At 37.9% G+C, this 26,755-nt stretch overlaps 3 protein-coding genes across 6 annotated transcripts in view; 1 reads left to right on the top strand and 2 right to left on the bottom strand.

Moving 5' to 3' along the window:
* Window positions 1-761: 761 nt before the first annotated feature.
* Window positions 762-7,571, bottom strand: pin1 (peptidylprolyl cis/trans isomerase, NIMA-interacting 1). Its single transcript, XM_046048311.1, has 5 exons — window positions 7,412-7,571; window positions 4,402-4,484; window positions 2,794-2,902; window positions 2,599-2,709; window positions 762-1,674 (listed from the first exon to the last, which is right to left on the bottom strand). Exons 1-5 carry the CDS (start codon window positions 7,467-7,469, stop codon window positions 1,565-1,567), a joined length of 471 nt encoding a protein of 156 aa, XP_045904267.1. The 5' UTR covers window positions 7,470-7,571; the 3' UTR covers window positions 762-1,564.
* An 87-nt stretch (window positions 7,572-7,658) lies between these two features.
* Window positions 7,659-9,992, top strand: ubl5 (ubiquitin like 5). The gene is made up of 5 exons (XM_046048312.1): window positions 7,659-7,791; window positions 8,132-8,196; window positions 8,777-8,860; window positions 8,957-8,994; window positions 9,713-9,992. Exons 2-5 carry the CDS (start codon window positions 8,141-8,143, stop codon window positions 9,754-9,756), a joined length of 222 nt encoding a protein of 73 aa, XP_045904268.1. The 5' UTR covers window positions 7,659-7,791; window positions 8,132-8,140; the 3' UTR covers window positions 9,757-9,992.
* A 768-nt stretch (window positions 9,993-10,760) lies between these two features.
* LOC123970122 (proto-oncogene vav-like) overlaps window positions 10,761-26,755 on the bottom strand; it is a 23,584-nt gene continuing 7,589 nt past the window's right edge. For 2 of the 4 annotated variants that reach the window (XM_046048002.1, XM_046048003.1), the window contains exons 5-29: window positions 23,467-23,525; window positions 22,177-22,242; window positions 21,326-21,434; window positions 20,324-20,419; window positions 20,097-20,165; window positions 19,896-19,999; window positions 19,694-19,793; window positions 18,752-18,847; window positions 18,581-18,649; window positions 18,409-18,495; window positions 18,242-18,327; window positions 18,014-18,149; window positions 17,823-17,932; window positions 16,052-16,153; window positions 15,863-15,957; window positions 15,749-15,771; window positions 15,515-15,551; window positions 15,148-15,284; window positions 13,854-13,919; window positions 13,532-13,563; window positions 12,669-12,779; window positions 12,476-12,563; window positions 12,156-12,285; window positions 11,528-11,679; window positions 10,761-11,402 (exon numbers count right to left, since the gene is read on the bottom strand). In XM_046048002.1, coding sequence (XP_045903958.1) covers window positions 11,349-11,402; window positions 11,528-11,679; window positions 12,156-12,285; window positions 12,476-12,563; window positions 12,669-12,779; window positions 13,532-13,563; window positions 13,854-13,919; window positions 15,148-15,284; window positions 15,515-15,551; window positions 15,749-15,771; window positions 15,863-15,957; window positions 16,052-16,153; window positions 17,823-17,932; window positions 18,014-18,149; window positions 18,242-18,327; window positions 18,409-18,495; window positions 18,581-18,649; window positions 18,752-18,847; window positions 19,694-19,793; window positions 19,896-19,999; window positions 20,097-20,165; window positions 20,324-20,419; window positions 21,326-21,434; window positions 22,177-22,242; window positions 23,467-23,525 — 2,214 coding nt within the window. In that variant the 3' untranslated portion in view covers window positions 10,761-11,348. The remainder of the gene's footprint in view (window positions 11,403-11,527; window positions 11,680-12,155; window positions 12,286-12,475; window positions 12,564-12,668; window positions 12,780-13,531; window positions 13,564-13,853; window positions 13,920-15,147; window positions 15,285-15,514; window positions 15,552-15,748; window positions 15,772-15,862; window positions 15,958-16,051; window positions 16,154-17,822; window positions 17,933-18,013; window positions 18,150-18,241; window positions 18,328-18,408; window positions 18,496-18,580; window positions 18,650-18,751; window positions 18,848-19,693; window positions 19,794-19,895; window positions 20,000-20,096; window positions 20,166-20,323; window positions 20,420-21,325; window positions 21,435-22,176; window positions 22,243-23,466; window positions 23,526-26,755) is intronic. The other 2 variants (XM_046048005.1, XM_046048004.1) reach the window with 2 other exon arrangements.

Raw genomic sequence — 26,755 nt, 5'->3', positions numbered from 1 at the left:
AACAAGGGTTACATACGTAACCCGAGACGAATATTTAGTATTTAGTGAAACGTCTCCACAACATTTGGATTGATTGCTGTAAAATTTGGTAGACGTGCATGTCTCCCGCAGTATGAATGGTTGACCCTGATGAAGGCTACATGTGCACATTGGTCTCACAATAAAGTTGTTCTTTATACTACAAGTGTTACTCAAGTTTTGACCTCTTTGACTTTTACCCTTCCCAGTACACCTTGGAAGTAGCTGAGGTTGTGCTATAAATCCCTACTCTGTACCCACCTGATGAACTGTGATCCTTCATTTTTCATCTAGTACTACCATCAAAATCAAACTGTCAATTTTTTTTATTTACTTTGGTTTATGTCCAAATACCTGAAAAACGTCTCAGTTGTACTTTGTCATTAGTACAAATTAGCAAATGTTATAATAATACTAGTTATAACAAGATGGTAAACAATATACCATGTTAGCATCGTCATCATGAGCATGTTGATGTCTGATTTTGTCTGGTGATGCAAGGATAAGATTAATCAAAATTCAATTATTGTATTATTTATTTTTAGGTTGTTGCATTGTGTATTCCACAAAATACTTTTAGCTGCAGATTTGCTGACACAAGTATACAGCACTATTTGCATAATAAGCATGGTCATCGTTCAACATGGTCATCAACTAAACCACTGCCCCCTCCCTCCCTAAGATGTGTGGTAATATCCAATATGACAAAGACTCAAAAAACAGGGTATTGCAAAACAAGAGACTTACAAAAAAAGAGATTTTTAATTGATGAAAGAAAAACTCCAATGACACAACAGTGTAACAGTTCATCTGAATTTTGCTGCTTTTAAAAGCGGTGGAGCTGATTGTTAAAACCTGGAAGTTTTCAACACCACCTTTGCATATCCTACAGGGGGGAAACATGCATGCAAAGTGAATTATGAAAACAAATGATTCTATGTTACTGAATATCTACAAGGGACACAAACTTTAAATCAATGCTAAATGTAGAGAACTAAGAATAACTGTGCTTTCTTGAACTGCAGGGGTCTGCAACAGCTAGAAAGTATTTTAAACATCTTGTGAATCCACTTTCCAAAACAATTATACAGATAGAGGAAATGCTTTGGCACGCATATAGTAGAAATAAATGGTCCTTATGAAGACATGCACATACAAAAGCACAAGCTTTTACAGACACATTCTCAAACTTTGCGCATCATGTGAAACTGTTTCCACTGGGCATTCACTTCACAACAGTCACAGGCACTCATATTTTTATATAATGGCATTGCCATGGTTAATAAAAGCTTGAGGTCTTACAGGAATAATCTGCAATATTCCTTGATGTTCAGTGTGATGAAATTATTCATACATATTCAATAGTGCTTGGAACAAAATGATCCCACTTAACATACTGCGATACAGCCCAAAAGCTTTGTTTATTGGTTGTGTGTGTCATTAAAATAAATCACAGGTGTGGTTAGGTTGGACTGTGTGTGTGTGTGTGTGTGTGTGTGTGTGTATGAAGACGTAAGAAGAAAGTACACTATGTGGTTTCTTCCTTTCAACCAGTACGTAGGATGATGTGGACTCCAGAGTCAGTAAAAACAGGACCGCTCATGTCTCCCACCTTGAGAGCAAAGGAGGCATCTTCAAAAGGCTTCTGCATTTGACCTAAAACACAAATGGATACATTATCTTACTTCACACATACTTATTAACATCTGTGACCTGTGTGCACTTAAATTCCTGTGTTTGCTTTAAATAACCTTTTCAGTAGTATACATGTAATTAAATTTTTTCTTTAAGTTTATTAGGTTTCAGCTGTGGGCGTGTCATATAGACATGGCCAGTAATGGCGAACATTACGATATCTTTTTGCATGAGCGCTGATCAGGCTCGTATGTTGCTTTGCTGTCTACAGAGCAATGTGACTCAAAACGACCACATAACTAACTATGATGGAAGTAAAGAAGGGTGATGGAAACAGAGCAGGGGGACACTGGACAGCGCGAGGCACTCTCAGTTCCAGCGATGAATGCTAGTTTTGAATTGGTACAACCTCCTCTACTGTGTGTTTGGCTGACAGCGCTGCCAGCAGCCCGGCAGGAGAGACACTTGTTGGTGCACTAGGTTCTTTAAACTTAACTATGACCAGGACGCACTGATTCATCTGTTTGGAAATCTCAGATCACAGATGATGAACAAAGGCATTAAAAAAGGAATTTAGTGTAGCCTGCTGCTCTGCAGGTGCATTGGACTGACACTAACTGGACAGGGGAGTGACAAATATATTTATCTTATATGTAGCTAAGGTGTACTGAAGAAAAGACAGTAAATAAATTGAATGAGTATAAAGGTGAAAAATCTATATGGATAAGAACAAGCATAAATGATAAGCATAATGAACCACAGGCACATGGCGCTGCTGTTCTTTCTCAACCCCATCCAAACATTCTTCAAAACACAGATGTGTGTAAAACTCTCCTTTCTTTGTCTATGCGTTAATGGAGGTGGGTGTCTGCATGTGTAGTGGTATACATTGTATATAAACAGTATAGCTGTGTGTGTGAGATGATTGAGTATGCGAGTGTGTACCTCTGCCAAATAATCCCAGATCTCCACCGTTCTTAGCTGAGCTGCAGTCGCTGAACTGAGATGCCAGGGCCTCAAACTTCTCCTCTCCAGACTTGATCTCTTCTATGTACTCTGCACAGGATACAGAAATAAAGAACAAATTAAACATGTTCATCAGCCCTAACTAAACCCCACCCCCGACGATGCTAAACTTACTCTGAATGAGTTCCAGGGCCTCATCTTTAGTTCGTGTAATATTTTGTTCCCGCCAAGAAGATGGACGACGTGACTGATTGTGCTTCACCAGCAGGTGAGAACAACGTACCTGAATGAGTAAAAAATACAAAGTCATCAGTGTCAAACTGGCCTATTTAGTTATGCCAGTTTTCTCTTAGACTAGTCAGTACCACTTTTTAATAAGACATATAACGTTTTATATGTTGTAACTTCATCTTCATGATCCTAGTTAATAAAACATTTTGATGCTTCCTGGTTCGGTAATAAAGACCAACCTTTTAGCTTCTATGCTGTGAAAAAAACCATCTAATTCTGTCATTCATTAGCTCTTTTATTTAAGCTGATGGCTTATTAAAAAGTGAGAAACTCATCACTCTTTATTAAAGATTTACAAACAAATCTGTAGACTTTCATGGCTTACTGGAAAATGAGTAAATTATTAATACATTGTTTTGACTTTCTTTCTAGAGTTGTAAAAGTTAGAAAGTCATAAAGACTTGATTGGGTCAAAGTCATTTGAAGACATCACTGAACTAAATAACCCTGGGGTGACAACCTCGACAGCAAGCAACGGCATTTTATTTATTGTCTCATTCTATTTGTGTACAAATAGTATACGATCGCGTTTATGTTTGGTACACTTTGTACATTGTTTAATACTGTATCAACCACAAAAACTGGCCTGGAGTTGAGTTTGAAAATCACACATCACAATTACACAACAAAGTTTCCTGGATGCCTCCATGTCGGTTTGATTTCTTAGATATATACATGTTATGGTAACATCTGACCTAGCATGGGTGAATAATACATAGGCACTGAAGCTTGTTCGTTGGAGTGTATATCAAATCAAGACTACCACATGGTTGAAGATGTCTAAAACATAAAATGCCGTTGGTGCTTCAGAAAGTCTTAATTGGTCTGACAGATTTGCTGCTTAACTATAAGCTCAAGTAATACATACTGCAACACTGGTGGGATACAAAGGAAAGTAAATAAATGAGAAATATGGTGATGTATACTACAAAAGAGATGATCATATGTTTGGGACCGGATGACAACTAATCAAAAGCTAGACAAGTGATCAGTGGGATTCTCCCATCAATACCACTCACATGAAATGTCACCTAAAATAAGATACAGAAATATTTTATGTCAACAAAAAGATTTGATATGTAGACTATTTAGACAACACATTAATTATTTTATAATTATCTTTTATTATTTCATTCTAGGATGTAATACACAAACATAGGAATGTATACTCCAGCACTTCTGAACAAGAATAATGAATAATAAGAGTTAAAATACACACAATGCAGCCTTATGATGACTTGTTTTTTTTTTATAAATATACGCACACACACACAGAATATGGAATCAGCAGGATATTTTGGGATAGTTCATTATAGCCTTAAAGGGCTGCTAGAATTTCTGCAAACCACCAGATGTCACTGTTTTTACCTTTTATGGTAGAAGTCCCAAATCTTCATAAGGCCTCAGCCTTGCTCTTTAACAACGTTTATTGTTGAAGTACTAAATACATGGTTTAAAAAATAAATAAATAAATGAATCACACATAATAACCTTATCTGGCTCTCCACGGCCGTCTCCCACTGGACGTTCCCACTGGCTCGCATTCGTGATGTGGTTGAAGTAGTACACTTTGCCTGGAGAATAAATAGAGAGTCATTAGAGCCGCATTCATTGATTTTTTAACAAACGGAGGCAGCGGAACAAGCTGAAAACACAGGACTGACATACTATTATCAACTTATAAAGCTTTTATATGTGCCACTGGCAATACTAACCTTATTAGCATATCGTGTATTGATTAGAACTTGACTGCTCCGCATCAGATACAGTTTGTCAATACTTTCATTAGAGCAGCAACGATTAATCAAATAATCATTTATTTGTCGACTATTAAATTAATCGCCAACTATTTGGATAATAAAATTGGAGTCATTTTTTTAGATAAATGATTTAATCCTAGCAACTGTGAATATGTTCTGGGTTCTTTACTCCTCTATGACAATAAACCCAATATCTTTGGGTTGTGAACAAAACAAGACTTCTGAGGACGTCCTCTTGTGCTATGGGAAAAATTGATTGATCTATAAAATGCGAGAAAAATATCAAACAAATAATTCATTAAATTGAGAAAATAATCGACGATGACAATAATCATGAATTGCAGACCTAACGGTCATATCATTATATATATATATATATATATATATTCAGGGTTTCTGCTATCAGTTGCATTCGTTGAGTCACGGTGGGCTGCCATCTCAATTTTAGTCCCACAGCAGTACCTCGTAATCCTTTGCATAAAAATTATTAAGATGAGTTCTACGTAGTGAGATGTACAGAATTTAAGTGTGGGAATAGGAGAGGGCTGCAATTCAGTCGAATCTGAGTTGAGGTATCAAAATCTGTATCACGAGAGAAAAATTTTGGTTGGTGCCCCCTTAACTGTGTTAGCAAATAGTTGCTTATTTACACATCCTGCAGACAGGCAGCAACATTAGCATTCATTTGAAGTCATGTTTCTGTCCCACCTGTCGAAAGGTCCAAAACTCATTCTCTTTTCAGCTCTGTCTTCGTGTACACCAACTCCTCTGGGAAATATCTTGCTATTTCTGTCTGCTTAATGTTCTACTTTTTTCACCAGCTCGTAAAACTCTGTCTCTGGGTGCTGGGCATGCAGTACAGCAGTGGTTCCCAAACTTTTCCACATCAAGGACCCCTAACCTGACACAAACCAGACCACAGCCCCCATTTGATAAGATTTTGTCCGAGAGTCCCCAATCTGATTGGATTTTTCCTTTTAGATGTTTTCTTACAGAAAGTGATGAAACCCATGACCCAAAATGTCATACATTCTTTCAGAATAGAAGGCCGATTGAAGGGCACGCAGGGGTTCACCATGCCATCTGAGCAGGGGCGTCCCTCTCTAACTTAGGTTTTTTTAAACTTATCGCCTCTAAGAACACTTCCTCTTATAACACCTCTAACATGCACTTCCTGTGCTCTTCCTCCTCAATCTCCTTACAATTTTCTTGTATTGACTGCACTATTCATTAACTCTTACTTCTTTCTCTAGGTATTTACCCCATTGACGCGCTATAGCTCTTACTAGTGTTTATTGTCACCTGTAGATCCTTTACTGTAATGACGCTTTATTGATGCTTGCATGTTACTCAAATGTTTTACCCAAAATCACTTTGGACAGAAGTGTCTGCCAAATGAGCAAATGTAAATGTGAATCCAACGAGGTGAAAGAGGTGTCAAGGAAGCCATCTACACCAGGGTTGAGAAGCCGTCATTGAACAGGGGAGGGGGTCTGCGCCACCACTTATCCCCCACTTACAATGCTGTCCTTTCATCACTTCCCAGGAAACTCAACAAACGTAACCTATTGGCCTCAGGTGAAGATACAAACGATGGTCGTTCAGTCTTGGCCACAGGTAGTCTCAACGACTGTAACGACTGTCGTCACAGCAACAAGGAACACTAACGAACCAGCGGTATCGATGACCCGGGATAACGACCCCACTGAGGTTAAATAGCTGAGTTTCCCTGCCAGTCAGTCAGAACTGAAGAAGTCCTTTGGATGAGGGACGAAACGTCTTCCAGTATCTTCAACCAAGTCCAGTTGCCCTTCATTTTAACCCTCGTTGGATAACTATGACCTGGATGACTGAGAATCTTCATAGACATCGTAAATGTGAATCAACATCACAGGGAACCTGACACAGTCATCTTATTAAAACTGCACAGAAGATCATTGGTACCCATCTTCCGATCATTCCGCATTAGTGATATCGGTGAGGTGAGCCCTCAGAGCCCAAAGGACACTAAAAGACAGTACCCATCCAAGCCACAGCCTGTTCACCCTGCTGCCTTTTGGGAAGACATATAAGAGTCCAGACTGCAGAGCAGCTCCCCCCCCAATCTGTCAGACTTTTAAACTTTTAACCTCAAATACAGCCCTGCTCTACTGCATATGGTTTATTTCTGTCTACCATTTTTAGGATTGCTTTTGTATTAATGTGTATTGTCTGCAACGTAGCAGAAGGGAGTTACAAACTACTCACTCTACAACCTGTTGTATTATGACAAATAAATCATCTTTAGAGATAAGTCATATTGTGCTGGGACCTGTAAGCTCCACCATGTTGTAATGGAATTAGACTCAACTAAGCCTTTTGGACTCCCAACATACATGTGGAAGATAAAACCCCTGCTGACGCTCGCCCAGTCTACAGGTGAGGCACTGGAGCATAATGACGTCATGCAGGGCCCTGCAGTAGCCAGATTGAATGGATCAGCTCTGGCGCGATCACGAAGCAACACACCGAATAAAGGCAAAACACCACATTTAACAAAACACACATATAACACCGATTTACCCACCACTTGTTTTAGTTTATCCCCATTGAACTTAAAGTTCCTTCTGCCTCGTTTCCACAGTAAACCACGATGCTGGGGGCTGCTAGCTAACATTAGTAAGCTACGTTGACTAACTTACATCCTGCCATTTAGCAAGCTAGCTAGCACATTTAGCCCCTAGTGGGTTCTGTTTCATTACCTGAACTGCGGCTCATTCTTTTCTCCCATCCAGACGGCAACTTCTCATCGTCTGCCATTATTTTTTCTGCAGCAGCGTTTTCAAATTTAATTTCAATGTTGCTCCCGTGTGACAGGTTGGGCTGCAGCTAGGCAAATTGCGACAGTTAGCAACGTGTTTACGGTATGAGTTGTTTTCCGAATCAGGTCCGCCTTTGACAAGGTTTTCTGTCTTGCCATAGGCTGATTTGGCTTGTCAATCATCGATGTAGTCATTTGATTGGTCGAGAGGCAAATACACAAACCCAAATCAGCTTTACGGTGAGTAGGACGGAGATAGAGAGAGCGTTCCAGAAAATCAGCGAAAAGGGGTTTATTTGTTATTCTGCTGTGAATTTCCAGGTATGAATGTCACACTTAACACACCGTTATTATAGATGTAGCACAATGACTGAGAATTTCAAGACAGCATGTTGATTTACGTGTGTGTACATTCCGCACATTGGTCTGTAGCGACGGTGATGTTGGCTAATAGTTATAGCATTAAACAAAACAACCAGGCGGACTTAAACATATTTGAAATGGCTCTGTTTCTCACATGTGGCCCACTGTGAATGAACCGCATTAGCTAACGTTATAGCTTCTAAGTCTTTATATGTAAGTTACGAGTATTACTCATATAACGTTGCACATATACGCACATGTTAAAGCTAACTCTGTCACGTTTTCATTCTGTTGGTAGGAACTGAAGATGATTGAGGTGGTTTGCAACGATCGCCTGGGCAAGAAAGTCCGTGTCAAGTGCAAGTATCCTTCACTGAAACTGTGGAGATGACGCTGAATAATGCGTCCTGCCACACGTGTAATACTAGTTTCCTTTTGTCAATGCATCGATTAACGTTAGGCCTTTTAAAAATTGATCATACCACTTCACCCTTTCCTTGAGCCCGATGTGACATCTTCATTTAACTTGTTTGATCTGACCAATATTCAAAACTCCAAAGATATTAAGTGCACTATCATGTAAGACAAATAAAACCCGCAAGTCCTCATATTTCAGAGGGTGGAACCAGATAATGTTTCAGCTTCTCAAATGTGCTGTTTGTAGCCACAGTGCCATGCCAGCTAATCAAGAGTGCACTCTCTACTTAAGGTATGTCCTCTTAGATTTTCAAAAAAGAGCACACTGTCATTCAAGACAACTTCCTCCAACATCAGCAAATGCATCCTCCCATCTGTGTTCAAAGTAGCAAAGTTGGCCTAGATGAGAAGTAACAGGATCAGCAAGTTAACCTTGGTTAGTTAAACCACGTTCGACACCAGTGTGTGTATGTCTGAATTTTTTCTTCGCCATCACAATGCTCCTTCCTTAACCCCCATGTTTCAGCTCTGAGGATACGATCGGAGATCTGAAGAAGCTCATCGCAGCACAGACAGGAACACGGCACGACAAGATTGTATTAAAGAAATGGTAAGGTGCTCGTCTGGAATTCTGCCTTGCTTGACCATAACAAGTGTTTCTGTGGCTGTATATTAGCAGCTAAATGTTCCGCCTCTGTTCCCACAGGTATACCATATTCAAAGACCATGTGTCTCTGGGTGACTGTATCCTTTTAAACAATCTTTCCATGTGCTTTTCTCACTGTCAGCAGTACTGATAATGTTGCACCAGTTTTACATTTTCTTTTACAGAAGTCTACTTGTCATACTTAAAAAGTAAGCATCTGATCATTTTAAGGACCAAAAGTCAGTAAATTTGTGTAAAGTGATGATGGGGGTGGGTGGAGTTTTGGTTGTACATACTGGATGTAGAGATATGCACCAATATAGAGTGTGTGGGCCAGTAACTAATGCTTGTCTGTCTATAATGATCAATACAATAACCAATAACATTACTATTGCAAATGCAAAAGAGGATAATAAAGTGTAACCATTTAGATTGACCAGTTGTCATTTTAATGCAGCTTTTATAAACAAATTGTAGTTTGCATAAGAAAGGATATTTTTACTGATATTGTGTTCATCTTTTTCTCAATATCATGTCGGGCAACAGTGCAATCAATATAAATGTATCTATCTGTGACCTTATTACACTCGCTGTGTCTATTTATAGTCACAGAGGAATAGCAGTAATAAAAGCCTCCACATTATCAGATTAAATCATCCTTCTGTAACGATGAAAACAGGAGGAGCATTTATCCGATGCTTTTTAGAATATTTATTGTGCTAAACTTGTACCAAGCAGAATACACAGTGGGGCAGAACGTATTATTATTTGTTTCTATTTTCTATTCTCTATTGTACTTAACCACAACCTCTGCAGATGAAATCCATGATGGCATGAACCTGGAGCTGTACTACCAGTAGACCACAGGAGGAACACAAGTCAGCCCTCTTTGTTACACGCAGAGATGGAGTCGCTGGAATCTGTTGCAGTAAACCACCATGATCCCACAACACAAGTGAAGGAGAGAAGGAACAGAAAACACACAGACATTGATCTCAGTTTTAGCTTATAATTTTTGCAGACAAATTATTATGTGAAAGACATGTTCTACATTTTTTGTTTTGATATTTTGGAATTAAAGCAGATATTTACCTAACTACACGACTGAGTGCTGGTCATTGTTAGTTGTGTTTTCCCATACGGGAAGAGACTGCCATTATAAGAAACGCATTGTATGTGTAACACCTCTCTAAATTAATGTTAATTATACTGCTCCTCCAGTTCATTTGAAAGCATATCATTTAATGTTAATGCATTTACTGTATGTGACGATAATTGCAATACTGCCACTTGTACAGTATGTGTTACATTTCAAGTATTTGTATTGTATTTGTATTTCTATCCTTGGAAAAGATTGTGCAAAAAATATTGTTACAACTGTCCTAGACCACAGACAAAACGTGAATATATATACATTTCAACCCTGTTGACATACTATTGTGTACTATTGGTCTGAGTAGTGGAAAGTAAGTAAATATTGTAGTTTTTACCCCACAACATGTATCTGACAGCTGCAGTTACATGTCACTTTATAGGTTAAGATTTGTCAATCAAAACATCTTATCAGTTTACAAAACAATACATTATTGTAAACTACAGAGCAGTATATAAATGTTTAAAAAGCTCCACTGAAATCCTGCATCATGTTAATGCATCCATAATACTATATATATATATATATATATATATATATAGGAGTATAACAATATTAAATGTTACATACTTTTATTTAAGTCAGATTTTGAATGCAGAACTTTTATTTGATCTGGGTCTCTTTCATGGTTTGTGTTAGACCTCTTGGTTACAGTTAAGATAAATAGTTATGCAACAGTATACAAAATTTAGACAATAATGTACTTCCAACTTTATGGCAACAGTTTGGGGAAGACTCTTTATTTACACATTACAATGCCCCAGTTTTTATGCTAAACTAACTTAAACATTACAATAACACCATGTAAAAGAAAGGTCCATAAAGAAATAGTTTTCCCAGTTTGATGTGAAAGGACTTTATCGTCCTGACCTCAACCCCATACAACACCTTTGGGATGACTTGGAAAGCCAACTGCGAGCCGGGACTTATCACCCAACGTCAGTCACAGCCTCACTTATGCTCTTGTCTCTGAATGGGAGCAAATTCCTGCAGCCAGGTTCCAAAATGTGGGAATCCCTCACAGGAGAGTGGAGGCTGTTATAACTGTAAATTAATGCTCATTTTTTTTTAAATGAGCATATTCAATAATCACAAGTTAGTAAAGTTAGTTAGTTGTACATACATAAACAGGACATTCATCAGGTCAGCTCAACAACAGTTTTATTCACATCACTAGACAGTCATTAGATCACACACACACACACACACAGCCACACTCGTGCATATGGGTTAATGCAATCGATGGAGACCAGGTATCACACAGACTCCTACATATACAGTATGGGTCTACACATCTTCTCAGCAGTAGTCAGAGTAGTCCTCCTCCACATAGTTGGCTGGAAACAACCCCACCTGAAAACATGAGCAGTGCAGGTAAGACAAGATGCCTTAAAACCTTTAAATGTTCTTTTCATGACAGGTTACAGGTTAATTTGTTGGGTTTTTTTTTTACGTGTGGATGTTTGCAAATTCCTCACCCGGCCGTACACCTCTCCTTTCCACCAACCACTGTGACCTTTCTTGGAGAGGATCTTGATGGTGTCTCCTTCCCGTAGCGACAACTCTGAGCGGTCCCTGGCTGAGAAGTCATACCTGGCCCTCACTACGCCAAAACTCCTCATGCTACCTCCTGTCAGACAGAGCCAACATTGCAACATGGATAAGCTTGAAAGAATGGTACCTGTCGGTTAAATATAAAGCTCCAGCCAGTTTGCTTAGCATAAAGACTGGAAATGGGGAAAGAGTACTTTGTTACCTGTATTGAAGAATAAAGCTTTACAATTATTTATTATTCATTAATTATTTTAGCTGTTTCCCACTGTTTCCAGTCTATATGCTAAGCTAAGCTAATCTATCCTGGCTGTAGCTTTATATTTATAACCCATTTTTTACATCCTATGTTTTGTCTGTCACGAAGTAATTAGATTGAATTGAATTTGATTAATTTGAAATTTGCTATATAAATACATTTTGATGCATTCATTCATATTTAGCATACGTGCTGCTGTCTATGACTGTGGAAATGAAGCATATTTTCAGAAATGTGGAACTATCTCTTTAACGTGATCATAAGAAGGTGTGTGGAGGGACAGAGATGTACTATACCTGGTGTGGAGTTTGGTGTGTTGTTAGCCGAGTTGCTTTCCTCTGGTTGTTTGTAAGGGGTACGCAACGTGGTGTCCACATCCTTGAAATACTCCTTCAAAGAGTTCTGCTGGTAAAACTGAATCATCTCCTAACACAGGAAGAAGGAGGAGGAGGAGGAGGAGGAGGAGGAGAAGAGGAGTGTGAGAAACATGTAAGACAGATGTTGCACGTGGTTTGAGAGGAGGAAATTAGGTCACAAATCCACAACGTAAAAGATAGTTTCAGAGCATTTCTTTTGGTCAGCATCATCCTATTTTGGATGAGGTTGTAAGACTTACAACTAAACCCTTGAAGGCCTTCTTCTCATTGATGCGGTACAGGCCTTCAGTGGATGTGATCTTAATGTGTCTGATGTCCATGTTGAACCTGGAATAGCAAGAGGGTTATGGATGAAAGAGAGATAACAGTAAATGGCATGTCTTCAATTTGCTTTTGCAAATTGCTTCAAATTGCATATTTGCGAAGGCTTACTTGATGCTGATAGCAAACTCTCCTCCATCTTTCTGCCGCACAAGGAAGGTTCCATCAGACCGGGACATTAACAGGTTTTTGGCCTCGGTTCTGTCCATGTTCCCTGCAAACCTTCAAGCACAGTGAAAACAAGAATGTTATTCTTTGCTTAATGCCAGACTTTATAAAGAAGGAATAACACAATCTTCAATGGTTATCCCCCTGGCCTTTATTACTATATGCATTATCTATATCTATTTACTATTATAACTGTGTTTTACTATGTTGTAATTTATTAGCTGTTTATACACCAGGATACATGTATGGGTTATAGTTGTTGTCAAACACATTAACCAACACTGCTTTCAATGATGTTATAGTGTGCTATATACCATTTATTAAATGCTAATACTAACTAACTAATTACATTTATACCGGTATACTGACTATAAATGATAATTAGGGGTACTTAAGCCAAAGTGAAGAATTTCATGTGACTGCTGCATCTTTTTCAATCAATTACACAATGTGTGGGTGAACAGTGGTGCAGTTTATGTTGTTATCATAAATGTGCTCAAGGACAGAGAACAGTGACTATACAGTAGGTGACTAATAACTAATGGTTATTTTATACATGGAAAACAATGACGTGAGGTGCTACATTCAATCTGTGTCACAATTTGTCCCAAAAAGCTTCTTTAAAAACACCAGTACTTTTGAGTATCTGGTTCTGTTTTTGTGGCTATTCATGTTATTGTCTGTATCAGCTCTGGCGTGTTTCTCTGTCCCTGTTGCGATGCACTGCAATAGAGCGAGAAATAAAGCTATGGGATTAACAGAGTTTGGCGAGCAAGTGTTTTAACTTAGTTCCTGTTGATACTCACCAGTGGAAACCAGACAAGTCGGGGGTCAGCTTCTGGGAAAGGGTGACATCACAAAGAGGTTAGTGTAAAACTTTGCAAACGTAGTTGTGGTCACGACGGTTGCTTTTCTTTTAGAGCAAAAGGCAGCCAACTTGTGCGAGCTGACACATACCACTGGACTTAACTAAACATGTCTGTCATATGTTTTCTTGTGCTCACATATCTCTTTGTATTGGTATTGGTCAAAATGTGATTTAAAAAAAAGGTTTTTATGGCATGTTTCAGTTTGAAGTCTGAGTGTCTGTTGTTAAGGGGCTCATGTTGGCTGGTGGATTGTACTCACAGAGATGTAGGGTTGAACTTTTTGGTAAGGGAACCATCCCATTTGATTAAAAGTCAGATTCCTTCCCTGAGTAACACACACAACAACAAATCACATGGCCGGACTGGGTTGAGCAAGCAGTCATTGCAAAATATAAATGAATCATAATAATCAGAAACTACACACACACACACACACACATATATATATATATGCAGGGATTGCAAATCTTGAAACAACTTAAATGAAATTAATAAGAGGTGTGTGATCAGAATACAATACCCCAACTATGTTTGTGTCTAGACTTGTTAAGATCATGAAATAAGTTTGTTTGAGAGTAAACGCTTAATTAACTAATGTGGATCCACTATGCTCTAGTTTAATAGTATGACAGATTAAAGGACAAAGCCAGCATTTAGCCCTTTACCACTATTACAATTTCCAGAACAAAGATTATAGATAAATAATTATAAATAAAAGTGTCTCTATTTGTGATAATACATTCTTATTTAAAATAAACTTGCTGAAAAATGGGACTGAGATGTCTAATCATCACAGTGAAGAATAAAGAAATAACTTCATCACAGTTACTTTTATTTTGTAAAACAGGCGGTGAGTGCAGGAACTGTAAACGTGGGGATAGATTCAACACCAAGACTTGAAAAGCTGCTGAACAGGAACTATGAAACTCATTATCCTTCTTTCAGTCTGTACTTTTGCTTATTTTTGTGAAGTGAATCCAATAATGTTAGACAAATCTCAAATACTGACTAAGCACTTGAATGCACAAACTCATAAACAAAAATAGACCCTGACAGAACTGCAATGTCATTTAACTGACTGAGAGGAATAGCAAAACATTCACACATCAGCCAACAAACTATGCATGCTCTGGAAAAACGGTCAGCAACAAAGTAAACAACATATGATAGGCCTTTTTCACAGCGGCCGTTTTTACTGGTCATAGTCAAATAGGAAACGCACAGGTGTTACTGATAACAGTCAAGATGGCCATGATGGTGTGACAGCGAGCCAGCACGCACAATACCAGGAACCTAAAACTGAAGCAGCTAAATGGAATTCAGCCAAAAGGTTTGACTTATTTTCCAAACCAAAACCTTTTAGGCTTTATGAATCACACAGTATTGACATAAACGGGCATGAGGGAGGAACGAGATACAGAGAGGAAAAAGACAAAAGCATCTCCACCACCTACAAGTTAACCACACCAAACAATTAAAACACAGCCAAATAATGTGGGACACTCTCAGCTTTCTGCAGCGTGTTTATGCTTGGATCTGATTTTTAACGTCACCTCCCACCATGACAGGTCAGCTTCGGCCCGGGTCAGCTCAATGATGTCACCTTTGGAGAGGTGAAGCGGTTGGCCAAAGCCCACAGGGGGCGGCGGCAAGCCATAATACTCCTGACACACCTCCATTTTTGGAAATCCTGAGACAGAGTGGGGGGAGAAAGAGGAGACTTTAAGATATGACAAAGGAGATCTGACAGGCCACGCAAGCACTTTCATTCAATCAAATATTTCATTTACTCTTCAAAAATTAGGAAGTGGTTTTGGAGATTTAACATAACTGAAGCAGAAACCATAACGGAAAGTTTCTAAAGTAATAAAAGTAGTTCAAAATAAGCCTTTTAAAGATATTAGATCTTGAATTTCTTACCAATGCTGGAATGTCCGGAAGATCTCTGTGTTTTATTCTGGAGGGACAAAAGGCAAAAGTACTGTATTAATAGTACCTCAAGTTTTATCTATTTGCACAAGTTAAATCAAAAAGACATTGAAACTGAACTTGTAAAATAACATGCATGGCGAGGAAAACAGTCCAACAAGGGCTTATTCATCACCAGAATAATATAAAACATATCCACGATGTCAAAGATAAATGTAGTCTTACCTTCTTCACAGTACCAAGATTATCTATAATTTGAAGAGGACAATCAATGTAAAAAGTTATCATTACACAGATTTATTGTAATTAAACTAATTAGAAGTTCTATTTAATACATACCTGAGTTTCGTCCACAGACAGGGACTCTGCCTAAACATTCTTTATGTGCAGACATTTTACAGCGAGTGCAGCGATAGCCCTGGAAAAATATCCCTCTGCAGAGCACATATGGAGAGATTTAGCCTCAAGTTTCTTTTAAAAATGAAGCTAAGAGAGAAACTGAGAGAACCAGCTAGAGACACAAAGTACCTTAACAGCATTGAGCAGGCCTTGCAACAGGTGGTTTCCTCGAAGCAATGCATCTGGAAGTCATGGTTGTTGGCTGTGGCGTTCTCTGGACACATATTTGACCTGCAACCGTGAAGTACAATTGTTTTGACCATGCTGGGGTGTGAGCTTTGGTGAGAGTAAAAATGTGTTATTGCCCTCTGCCAAGAGAGCATCTATTTTGTATTCCTGTGACTGAAGAAACCAACAGTAGCAGCAAATAGGGCTGGGCAATATGGCAAAACATTTTTATACAATAAAACAATTTTTACAATAAATGTGAAATTGTTATTTCTTTTAAGCTGATTTCTGCACCTGATTAAAAGTTGAAGAAATCAGATGGGTAATTGTGTGGTTAAACTATTGTTTATGGTCAGAACATGACAAACACTTGCCAAACAGTGGATCACTTAACATATCTGAGGTAGAACATCCAAAACAATTACGATAAAATCTTTTTTCAACAAACATGCATGAGTAAAAGTAAAATCTTTTCCATCAAGTCCATTTTCCACAACAACAGATGTATCTTAATAGATTCGAATGAATTAAATCAAACATTTATTGAGCATTCTTTGAACATTTGTTATATTGTTACTGAGTAAAAGTATATTGCAATAATTATCATTATTGTTATATTGCCCAGCCCTAGCAGCAACACAGTGCAGGTCAGATTAAAAATAACAATCAACAAATCATCAGATGTCTGTTCATTTCTTACAGGGTGGAGCAATCAGCTAAACTGCAACACAAAACTGTAACAACATGCGACAGCTAAACTTTTCAAAGCCAGTGTCCGTCAGCAGTGACAGTGTCAACTTACTCCATTCTGTTTCTCTTCTGATGTGTTTTTACATAACATAATGCACTTATGGATCATTTGAAATAATAAAATACTGGATCACAAAGTTGATTAACTTGAACCTACAATAATTGATTCTTTGGATACTTTGAGGCAGCAGGAACTATGAACAGACACTATCAGACACTAACATAATATAACCTTTTAATTTGATTTTGTGCACGTGTTAGCAAACAGTTGTCTATTTCAAATTCAGCAGAAATAGAACAGCTTTATCTTTCATTGGGGGTTGTGTTTCTAGTCAGCAAGGAAAATGTAAGTCCGATATTTATTGTCTATTTAGCTCTGTTTTCTCTACAAATTCCAGAGGGAAATCTCTGGCTCTATATTTGCTAAATGCTCCACTGTGTTCACCAGCTAGTCATTAACTTTGTCTGTGTGCTGTTTGGTGCTGGGAAGGTAGTGTTCAGTGCATTTCTAGAGCTATTTTTAGCCTGCTTCTCCCAAAAATGACACTGAGTGTGGTGAGTGTGAACTCCCCCCCAAAAAAGTAAAGTTGCTCAGAAGACTAAAACAATTAGTTAAGAGATGCTATAAAGCTCTGTGCTCAGGGGGAACTGTTGAGTTCAGTGATAATTATCTGTGAGTTTTTAACAACAAGCAACTTCTTTCACATTACATGTAGTATTTGATCCATTATTATTGTAAAAATAGAAGATTCCCAAGACTGTCCAACTTTAACTTAGAGACTAACGGAATAAGCATCTCAAAAATAATGCTTGGAGAATCAGATCATCCGATGGTGTATGAACATTATGATTTATCGGCATGTTACTGCTTGCTGCTGCATAAGATTCCTACATCGAACAGACCCGCTTTACTCTTACTTTTGGGAAGAATTCAGTGTTTGTATTTCCACGTGTATATGTGCATGTGTGTGTGATAACTCACATAGCCATTTCAAACTGTTCCATCCATTTCTTCTTCAGTTCTCTGGTTTTGAAGAATAAGTCGTACCCCCACTTCCCATAGCAGTCCAGCAGAAGGAACAAATAGGACCACTGTTCACACACACAAACACACACTGTTAGCTTTATGGATACTGTCTGGTTATACTTTGTGCCACAGAGTAGAAGAAAGACCTTCTTATTGTCCTTTTCTCCTGTAGTTTCATCTCGTATCTGGTAGTTCTGTAGTTCAATGATCTCCTTTAGCTCAAAAGTCTCTCCACTTTTCTTCTTACACACGAACATGGCCTTATCGAAGAGGAATGCATACCTGATGAGCAACCCAACACACACAGATACAACACAAGGTCAGATGCATGACATTAAATCATGAAGATAGATGGAGACATAAACAACACACACCTGTCCTGTTTAGACTTTTTCTCCGAGCTGCAGATCTTCAGCTCTCCATCCATCTTGGGGCGACCATAGAGAGCTAGAGACTGAGACTACAGAGCAGAAGAGAGTAAGGATCACCGGCGATAAAAAAACAACAGCCAAAGTATTAGAAGTGAAAAATATGGGCTTACCATGTTTTCTATGGACAGCTGGAAGGTAGTTATTTGCCTGATGATCTCATTGTCTCGCTTCACCTCATTTACACACTGCGCCAAATCCTGGAAACACACAGACAAATTCATGAAAGTTCAAATATCACAAATTTAAGTTAGTGACATAAACACACATTACATACACACTTACTCTCATGGCATCAAGAGCTGTGCGGAGGTTGTCTTTTTCTGTAGGGTCAGTGGTGTGCTTCACCAGCTCCTGCAGGCACAAACAGACAAATTATAGACTTACCGGAATAATTTACATGCATGGACATAATGCAGCTGCACACACATAAAGCACACATCTGTATAAACATACCTGTAACAGCAAGTGATATTTGAGGACCCTCTGCATAGGGACCATGAGTAAATCTCTGAGAGAAAAACGGCCACTATTTGCTCTCTTTGAACACTCCTGAGAGAGAGAGAGAGAGAGAGAGAGAGAGAGAGAAAATTTATAATTGCTAATAAACTTATTGGTCATACCTAAACAGTCATGCTAATAAAGCATTTTGAATTCAACTGAACCGAATTAAGAGAGGAAGTAAACATCTGCAGTATAGATGTGTTCGGATAGGATGCTGTGAGGCTCCCCAGCAGTTACTGCTCTTTGTATTATACATTTTATAAAAAAAAGTTTTTAAAAAAAGTCAGACCTACTTGAGGCATAGAAGTATCATGTGCTCAGTATGCACGTTGGGAAAAAATACAGGATAAAATATAACAAAGCAAGTGTAGTGGGCACCACAATGCAGGAGCCATGCTCATTTTGAGCGGTCGTCTTTGAGTTCTGTGTCTTTTAGGCAACTTTATAAAACATATTGCTGATGGAGAAAGTGGAACAGACGTAGGGAGAGAGACAGAGAGAGGTGGGGCAAGCCAGTGTGTTTAGCTTTCCGGAGGTGTGTGTGTGTGGGGGGGGGGGACTCCGAGGCAGGTGCAAAACATACTTAAAACAATGATGAAGCCATTTCAACGCCATGATGTCTGTCAGCCATCGCCGATGACATCGTCTACCAACCCTACCCAACCCTAATAAGTGTCAACCTACTTAGGTATGACATCATTGCCTCCACCTCTAGTTCAGACTCAATTTGCACTTATTTGTGCCTTAAACTACTTCCAAAACTACTTTGTGCCTTTATTTAAAAAATAGAAATAGACCTCCTCTGCTCATTATGTACATCTGTGAAAATGAATATTCAGTGCAAAATCAAACATCCCTCCTGTGCTTCTGTTTGAGAGTGTGTGTCTTCCTCACCTCTAGTTTCATTCTGATATCCTCCCTCATATTCGAAAGCTTGTCAAGGTGTTTTGCAGATGCTTCCACCTGACTACAGTAATGGCCATACAGTAAGAGCCTGAGGGTGGCAAGTACATTAAAACATATTATAACATAACACATAATGTATTTGTATTCTTATTGGATAACAGAAACAGTGTGGTGTGTGTATGTTGTGTACCTCTCCTTATAGTTCAGAAACACCTGGTACAGGTTCTTGGCTCCATAATGTAGGATGGATTTCTGGACCTCCTCCAGCAGACTACGATGAGTGGTGGCCAAATCCTACGAATACATATACGCAGAAAACATGATGGCTAATACAGTACATGAATATAAACCTGTACACATGACCAGGTGTGTAGATAATCTCCTCCCGTACCTCTATGTTGATGAAGATACTCTCAATGTCTGGAGCCTTGAGAAACTTTTCAAGAGGCTTCATAAAGTGCTGCATAAAAAAAAGAAGGAATGTTGTTACTCTCTCTTTAAACGTGCAAATAAATGTCTGCTTGTGTATGTCTGTGTATGAGTGACTTTTTCTGTGTGAGATTTGTCTTTGTGTAAATGTGTTGATCTTCTTTCATCAGATTGTGAACATGTGCACACCTGTAATATAGATTCCAGTGTATCAGAGTATTTCTCTTCTGTTTGTCTGATCTCCTGCAGGCAGCATTCTCGTTTGTCTACCCCAGTCTTCTGCTGCTGTAGAAACATACACCAAAAAAAGACAAATGATGCATGAAGAGACCAGACCAGAGGATGCAATTTTTTTTTATGTTACTATAATGGACACAATTTGCAGCATTAAGATTTGAGACCTTCCAGAACACTCTCCCCTCCTAGGTTTAGTACCTTATTAGGAGTTAAATTTATTTTGTTAATGCCTTTTTGCATAGCATTTATTGTTGTTTTTTGGAAAAAAATGTGTCCATTTGTCTCACACAAAATACAGTGGAAACAGTATGCATCAATTGGAAACAGTAGTAGATGCATACATATTACATACAGAAAATGATAAAATGACCAGGATAAAATTTTTACAGCAATATTGTTAAATATTGAGGCTTTTCCATTTTCAGTGGAATTTCCTGAATTTTTAACAGCATTTTTCCCTTGAGGCCCTGTTCATTTCTGACCCTGACTCTCCTGAGGCCTCATTTACACCAGCTAGTGTCTCATAGCCAGACTGTGATTATGATTTATGTAGCTGGGTGACATTTACTCATAATGCCTTTCCTGATTGTGGCTGCTCTCTGAAGGTATCTGTTAATTTAACTTCTCTGTTTGGATTAGTGGTTCCCAACCTGGGGGTCAGTCACAAAATAAATCTGAGGGATCTTGAGATGTTTAACAAGATAGGAGAGCAGAAAGACACATTACTGACATATCAACCTAATCAATGTCACTCTTCGGTTGAACTAATAGACATATGCAACGAGTGACAAGAGGTCTCAAGTAAAAACCGCTTCATTTAAAGAAATCTCAAACCAAAATTTTTGAGAACCACTGATTTAGTTGAACAGATAGAGACTGGAAAGCTTCCTGGTTGCCAAAAAGCTCAACCCTTGTTTTTTCTTAGATACAAAATGTTGTGCGAAGTCCACTCACAGTTTCTGGTTGTTCATCTGTCCTCATCAAGTCTTCATAGATCTCATCTCCTTCGTTCTCCTCGTCCTCCACAAAGTCATACAAGTCATCATCCTCATCCACTGTGTCACTGATACAAGGATACATTCACACCACATTTTGTTACTATCATAATATTTGTCTTGTCTTCATAGTTATCATTTACACTGGGGACGCTGGGGAAATGTCACCACCACATTTTGAAATGTCTGATTTTGTCCCCATCACAGTTTGAAAGCATTTGTTAAACTTGTTCTGAAAAATAGCTTCCACCAAGGAATGGTAACTAACAAATGAAAAATTTTAGAAAGGTTTATTTGCACAATAAGAAGACATGCAATGATATTTAAATATAGAAGAAACAAATGTGCAATGTCCAAAAAAAGTAAGCTAAAAAAAAACAAGCTGCTGATAACTGCATAGTATTCTGTTATATTTTTATATTTTTTGTGTATTAATATATTGCCAGGGTAAACTAGAAGTTTTAGTTTTAAAACTTTTAAAACTGCTTTCTTGCCCACTTAAAGTAATTTTTCTTTATATTTTTTGTATTGTTTATTTGTATTTCCTATAATTGGCATTGACTGTATCTGTATGCCATGTGTCTACATGTGCTGACAAATTTTGGAACTGGACTTCTCTTTGTGTACTGGGAAGGATAAATCATTGGTGTAACTATGTACAGCAGCAGACCAAAATAAGATAAGCTATTGACCAGTGTTCCAATTTGTTTTGAGATATAAAACAATTAATTACAAAAAATAGGGAGCCTTTTGAAAACTACCTATTTTCATCCTCAAGATTATTATTAACATATTGAGAAAGAAGCTTACTCTATCTGGTCAGACAGGCCGCTGTAGATTTCGTCATCAGGAGTGCATCCTTCCAAGGGAAATGGCCTGGATGTAGGGAAAGTGTGTGTGAGTGTTTGTAGGTGATGTTGGTAAAGGGAGGAAGGTTTAGGGTGAATGACAATAACAAGAAAATTGTTATGAAGTTTAATAATCTCATAGACAAATCTGGGTTGAAGGCAAAAGTAGACATCCTGCCATTACACATATAACACACAGGATTTCAGTTTGCTAAGAATTCTGTCCAGGATATAGTCATCAAATGCCATTAAAAATACATTTGTATGATAAGATACTGGGTAATTCCTGCTCAGTTTACTAGCGTTACACTTCTCTTTCACCACTACCTTTCACAGAAATGGTGCTTTGATGTTATTTTTTCCCCAAACCCTGTATAATAACCAATTTCAGACTAGTGTTTTGTGACTGACTAACTTGTGTCAACCATGATCAACCAAACATCTCTGCTTCTATTGTTGGTGTTAATGTGTTCAGTTGGTTCAGTGTAGTAATGGCGTCGCCCATAAGTCAGCCAATGGATTCATCTATATGATTTTTCTTGCGACTAAACTTGAATGGTAAATATAAAATGGTAATACTTTACTTTAACACCCCTATTAAGCATGTATAAGCAGTACATAAACATTTAATGAATGTTTTATTACACACTATAATGTAATTGTAAACAAACGTAAGTGTTCATTTATGCATTTGTCAACAACTATAACTCCTCCTGTGGGCACCCTTAAGTGGAGGCTGGTATATACATAGATAATAAATCTGATCAACATAGCAGTGATGGGATGTAAGTACATTTACTCTATATTTACTTAAGCACAATACTGAGGTGCTCAGATTGTATTTCATGGGCCCTTCTGCATTATTTTATTAGTATATATTAATGCTACTTCTTTTACTTAATAAAATTTGGAAAGCTGGACTTTTATTACAGGGTATTCCTACCCTGTAATATTGCTGCTTTCACTTCACTAATTCACTAATAAAAGATCTGGGTACTTCTTTGACCCATGCAATACATTAAAATACAATACAATTGTAATAATATATCTTCATAGGTGAAATTATAACTCTTGACAAATACTGTAAACACTTAAACATGTCCTTATATCAGTGTAGAACTACATTATAATGTGTTATAAACCATTTATTAAATGTTTATATACTGCTTATAAATGCTCAATTGGGGGGTGTAAAGAGTTACCAAACTTCATTAACATTTCAGTGATGTAAAAGAAGAAGGAAATTGCTTACTGGAATCCTCTTTGTGTAGCAATGGATGAATGAGAGAGGATGGACAAAGTGTCTATGACCTGTCAGACACAGACACACATACACAAGGAGATATAGTATATGGTTAAATTATAGTATACAGAAAGAGACACGGACTGGTGGAGAAACAGTAAAAGCTGTTTCACATTTTAAACATTGACACTGAATAATTCTCCTCTGGTTTCACTCCTATTCTAGCAGTGGTAAAGTGAGAACTGCAGTATCATGATGAGTGATCTCAGATAACCAATTTCATGAGAGAAGCAAAATCCAGCCGTCCAAATGAAACTGACTCTGCTTTCTGATAAAGCAACATGTGTGAGTGAGCTCTAATATCTCGGTATATCTAGGCTGGAGTCTCATGTGTTTTAATAATTTATAACTACAAGATAAGCAATATAATAATGGTTTCTTAGTTCCTGTTTTTGCCGACAACATGTTTTTCCCTTTTCAAAATCACCCTTGACTTCTGATCTGAAACTTTCTCCAGAGTTGCGGTGAGAAACACATAAAAATTCAAAAGTTGCCTGCCCGAGTTCAGAACCTTTCAGAGAGAAGAATAAAAAGAAGGCAGGCCTGTCATGATAGTTCTGGTGATATAAAATAAATATACTGTTAAAATAATAATATTTCTCAGTCAGTACTGCTGTGCTTTATTGTCTGATTGCTACTTTTATTCAAGACAGAGACAGGAGGAAAGATGAACAAGAAGTGAAAGTCTATAGGATAAGTTCTGAGACAAAACATTTGAAAGGAATGATTTGCAGCCCAACTGCTGTGTAATAACCAGAGTATTCTGCAAAAGACTGAAAAACGGAATTGATCAGCATTTTGAGAAATACACTTTCTTGCTGTGAGCTACATGAGAAGATTGACGCCACGCTAATAGTCATACAGTAAATATGCTGAAGCCAGCAGCTTATTAGCTTAGTTTAATACAAAGACAGCCTGCTGCTGGCTCTAGTTCCTGTTTACCATACAGACATGAGAGTGGTATTAAATAAATATGCTCATTCACTTTTTTTGCTGAGAGTTAGACGAGAACATTGATTCCACTCTCACATTTCGCTATAAAAAAAACCACACAGTGAACCCTGACACCCAAGGAGCAAAATCTATGTTAGTCTAACTATAAGCACATACTCAGCCTCATACTTTTGCAAACCAATATACACACTTCTCTACATTAGATACAGAAATCTAACACAACTTCACTTCTTTGCCATTTTAAGCGACTGCCTTTCAAAATACCACACCTATGAATCAATTGATTAAACGTGACCGTCAGGTGTACAGACACTCAATTCTAAACTCTCCAATCAGCAGTAAGCAATATAAAAATGCAACAGTTAAGTATACCTGTATGCAACAAAAATGGAAGGCAACATTGCCGTAAGAGGAAGAGGGCGGGGGAGGATGAGAGGGGGCCCCCGCAGCGGAAGAGGATGTAGGAAGAGGAAGAGGTAGACCTGGAGGTGGAGGTGGACAAGGAAGACGCGGACTAAATGCATCAGATGAGATTGGACCAACATTGGTTGACCATGTTGTAAACCACACTGAGAGGCTTCCCAACTAGATATACTGTATACAACAGTAACTTGAACAAGAGTACAGGTGGAAAACAATTTTTAGTTATTGTCTACAATAAATCAGTACAATGTAGCCTACAAAAAGCGCTACATCCACACTTTTTGGAACCCATTCACTGCATTCGATGTGCGAAACAATGGCTTGTACTTTGTCCTATGAGATTTTACATGTATACTTATACCAATCCTGCATGAATTTATCTGCAATGTTGAGGCTGCGTTTAACTTGACAAAAGAAGAGGGAGAAAAATCATTGGCCACAGAGCTATTTTGAGTGTTTGGTCGCTAAAGTCACGACCCAGACTATATCATTAGAAAAGCAGAAATTTTAAAAGAGTTTTAAGCGCAGCAGTGTGTAACTGTTTCAAGTTGAATCAGATCATATGAACCATGTGTGCCATACCGTGACAATTTTTATTTTATTTTAATGAATTATAGTTTTGAATGAAGTGTTTCATTTTGCAAAATACCTGAGGTGCTCTGTTACCTCAGGCTCTGTTCTGTGTGTGGTTGTGTGAACTGTGTGTAGTGTTTTGACAAGATGAGCCCTGTATTCAAAATCGTGCTTAAGCAATTGTAAAAAACTAACTAAATATGAAGCTACAACAGCAGCCAGTTAGCTTTGCATGAATACCTAGCCTAGCTCCCTTCATTCCTAACAAAATCCACCTACCAGCACCTTAAAACTCTCAAATTAACATGTAATATTTAGTTTGTTTAATCTGTACAAAAATGGAAGTTTAATGACAGCTCGTCATATTACGAGGATTATGTATCGGACTACTTCCTGGCACACTCTGCCAGAAAGCAAATTGTTAAACTATTGCTTTAATGGTGTTAAACGCTAAACTATACAGATCTTGAGATTAAGCTTTAACTTTGTCTCATGGGAGCAGAAAGTAGGACACCACGTTTCCAGCTCCATGTATTCTGAGGCAAGTACAGTAAGATAAAACTTCAGTATCAGTAACAAAAACTTGAATTACCAAAATAAACACAGTTAGTGGTTATTTTTCTGACTAAGATTTTTGTTTAAAAAAGCATTTTATAAGCGTTGTTAAAGACTAAACCAGACATTCCTAACTCTTTTGGTTTGTAACCCTTTAAAATAAAGTAGTGTCTAGTTTGGGCTCATTGTGGTGTTTATGTCTGGTTGGCAGTTTCACCAAAGAGAGATTTCCCCTCTAAACTTCCCATTTAGTTTCATTTAAATAATTGTTTGAGGTCAAATGATCCAATATTTCACAATAAAGGGCTTGGAGAGAAGTCCAAATGAATGCAAATTTGTGGAGCAGAACTATTCTTTCCTACTCCATTTATCATCTCATGACCCCCCAAATTTATCTTTGCAGGGGACCAGACCACTAGGTTGGAAATCAGTGGAAGCAGAATTTAAATGCAGTATTTTCAGTGTGGTTTTACGTTTTCATAAGTAAAGGATCTTAATACTTCCTCCACCACTGTAAATTAAATATATTACTTGTGTGTTTTCTGTATTTTATCGTATTAGATGACTGACTGGAAGCAGTGATGTGAAACAAGTAAGTTTTAAGTAAAAACAGCAAATAATGTAAAAAGAACATACAGTCAGATTGAGGTCCACCTCCCTTTGATACATTTCTTTCTTATAGTTTTTCTAAGTCATTTTGGTACGTTTCTCAAATCATGAAGTTAGTTCATTT

Source organism: Micropterus dolomieu, linkage group LG04 (assembly GCF_021292245.1).
Source record: "Micropterus dolomieu isolate WLL.071019.BEF.003 ecotype Adirondacks linkage group LG04, ASM2129224v1, whole genome shotgun sequence".
NCBI lineage: Eukaryota > Metazoa > Chordata > Actinopteri > Centrarchiformes > Centrarchidae > Micropterus > Micropterus dolomieu.
Note: the sequence above shows the minus strand (reverse complement) of the source record. Positions and strands in the feature narration are given on the sequence as shown.

Excerpts from the sequence above, each read along its gene's own strand:
- pin1 (XM_046048311.1), bottom strand. The coding sequence starts at position 7,469 with ATGGCAGACGATGAGAAGTTGCCGTCTGGATGGGAGAAAAGAATGAGC. Across the intron at positions 2,903-4,401 it reads GCCGTGGAGAGCCAGATAAG|GTACGTTGTTCTCACCTGCT; the intron begins GTTATTATGTGT and ends TTACTCATTCAG. Across the intron at positions 1,675-2,598 it reads TCTGGGATTATTTGGCAGAG|GTCAAATGCAGAAGCCTTTT; the intron begins GTACACACTCGC and ends TTTGTGTTTTAG.
- ubl5 (XM_046048312.1), top strand. The coding sequence starts at position 8,141 with ATGATTGAGGTGGTTTGCAACGATCGCCTGGGCAAGAAAGTCCGTGTC. Across the intron at positions 8,861-8,956 it reads AAGATTGTATTAAAGAAATG|GTATACCATATTCAAAGACC; the intron begins GTAAGGTGCTCG and ends CTGTTCCCACAG. Across the intron at positions 8,995-9,712 it reads CCATGTGTCTCTGGGTGACT|ATGAAATCCATGATGGCATG; the intron begins GTATCCTTTTAA and ends CAACCTCTGCAG.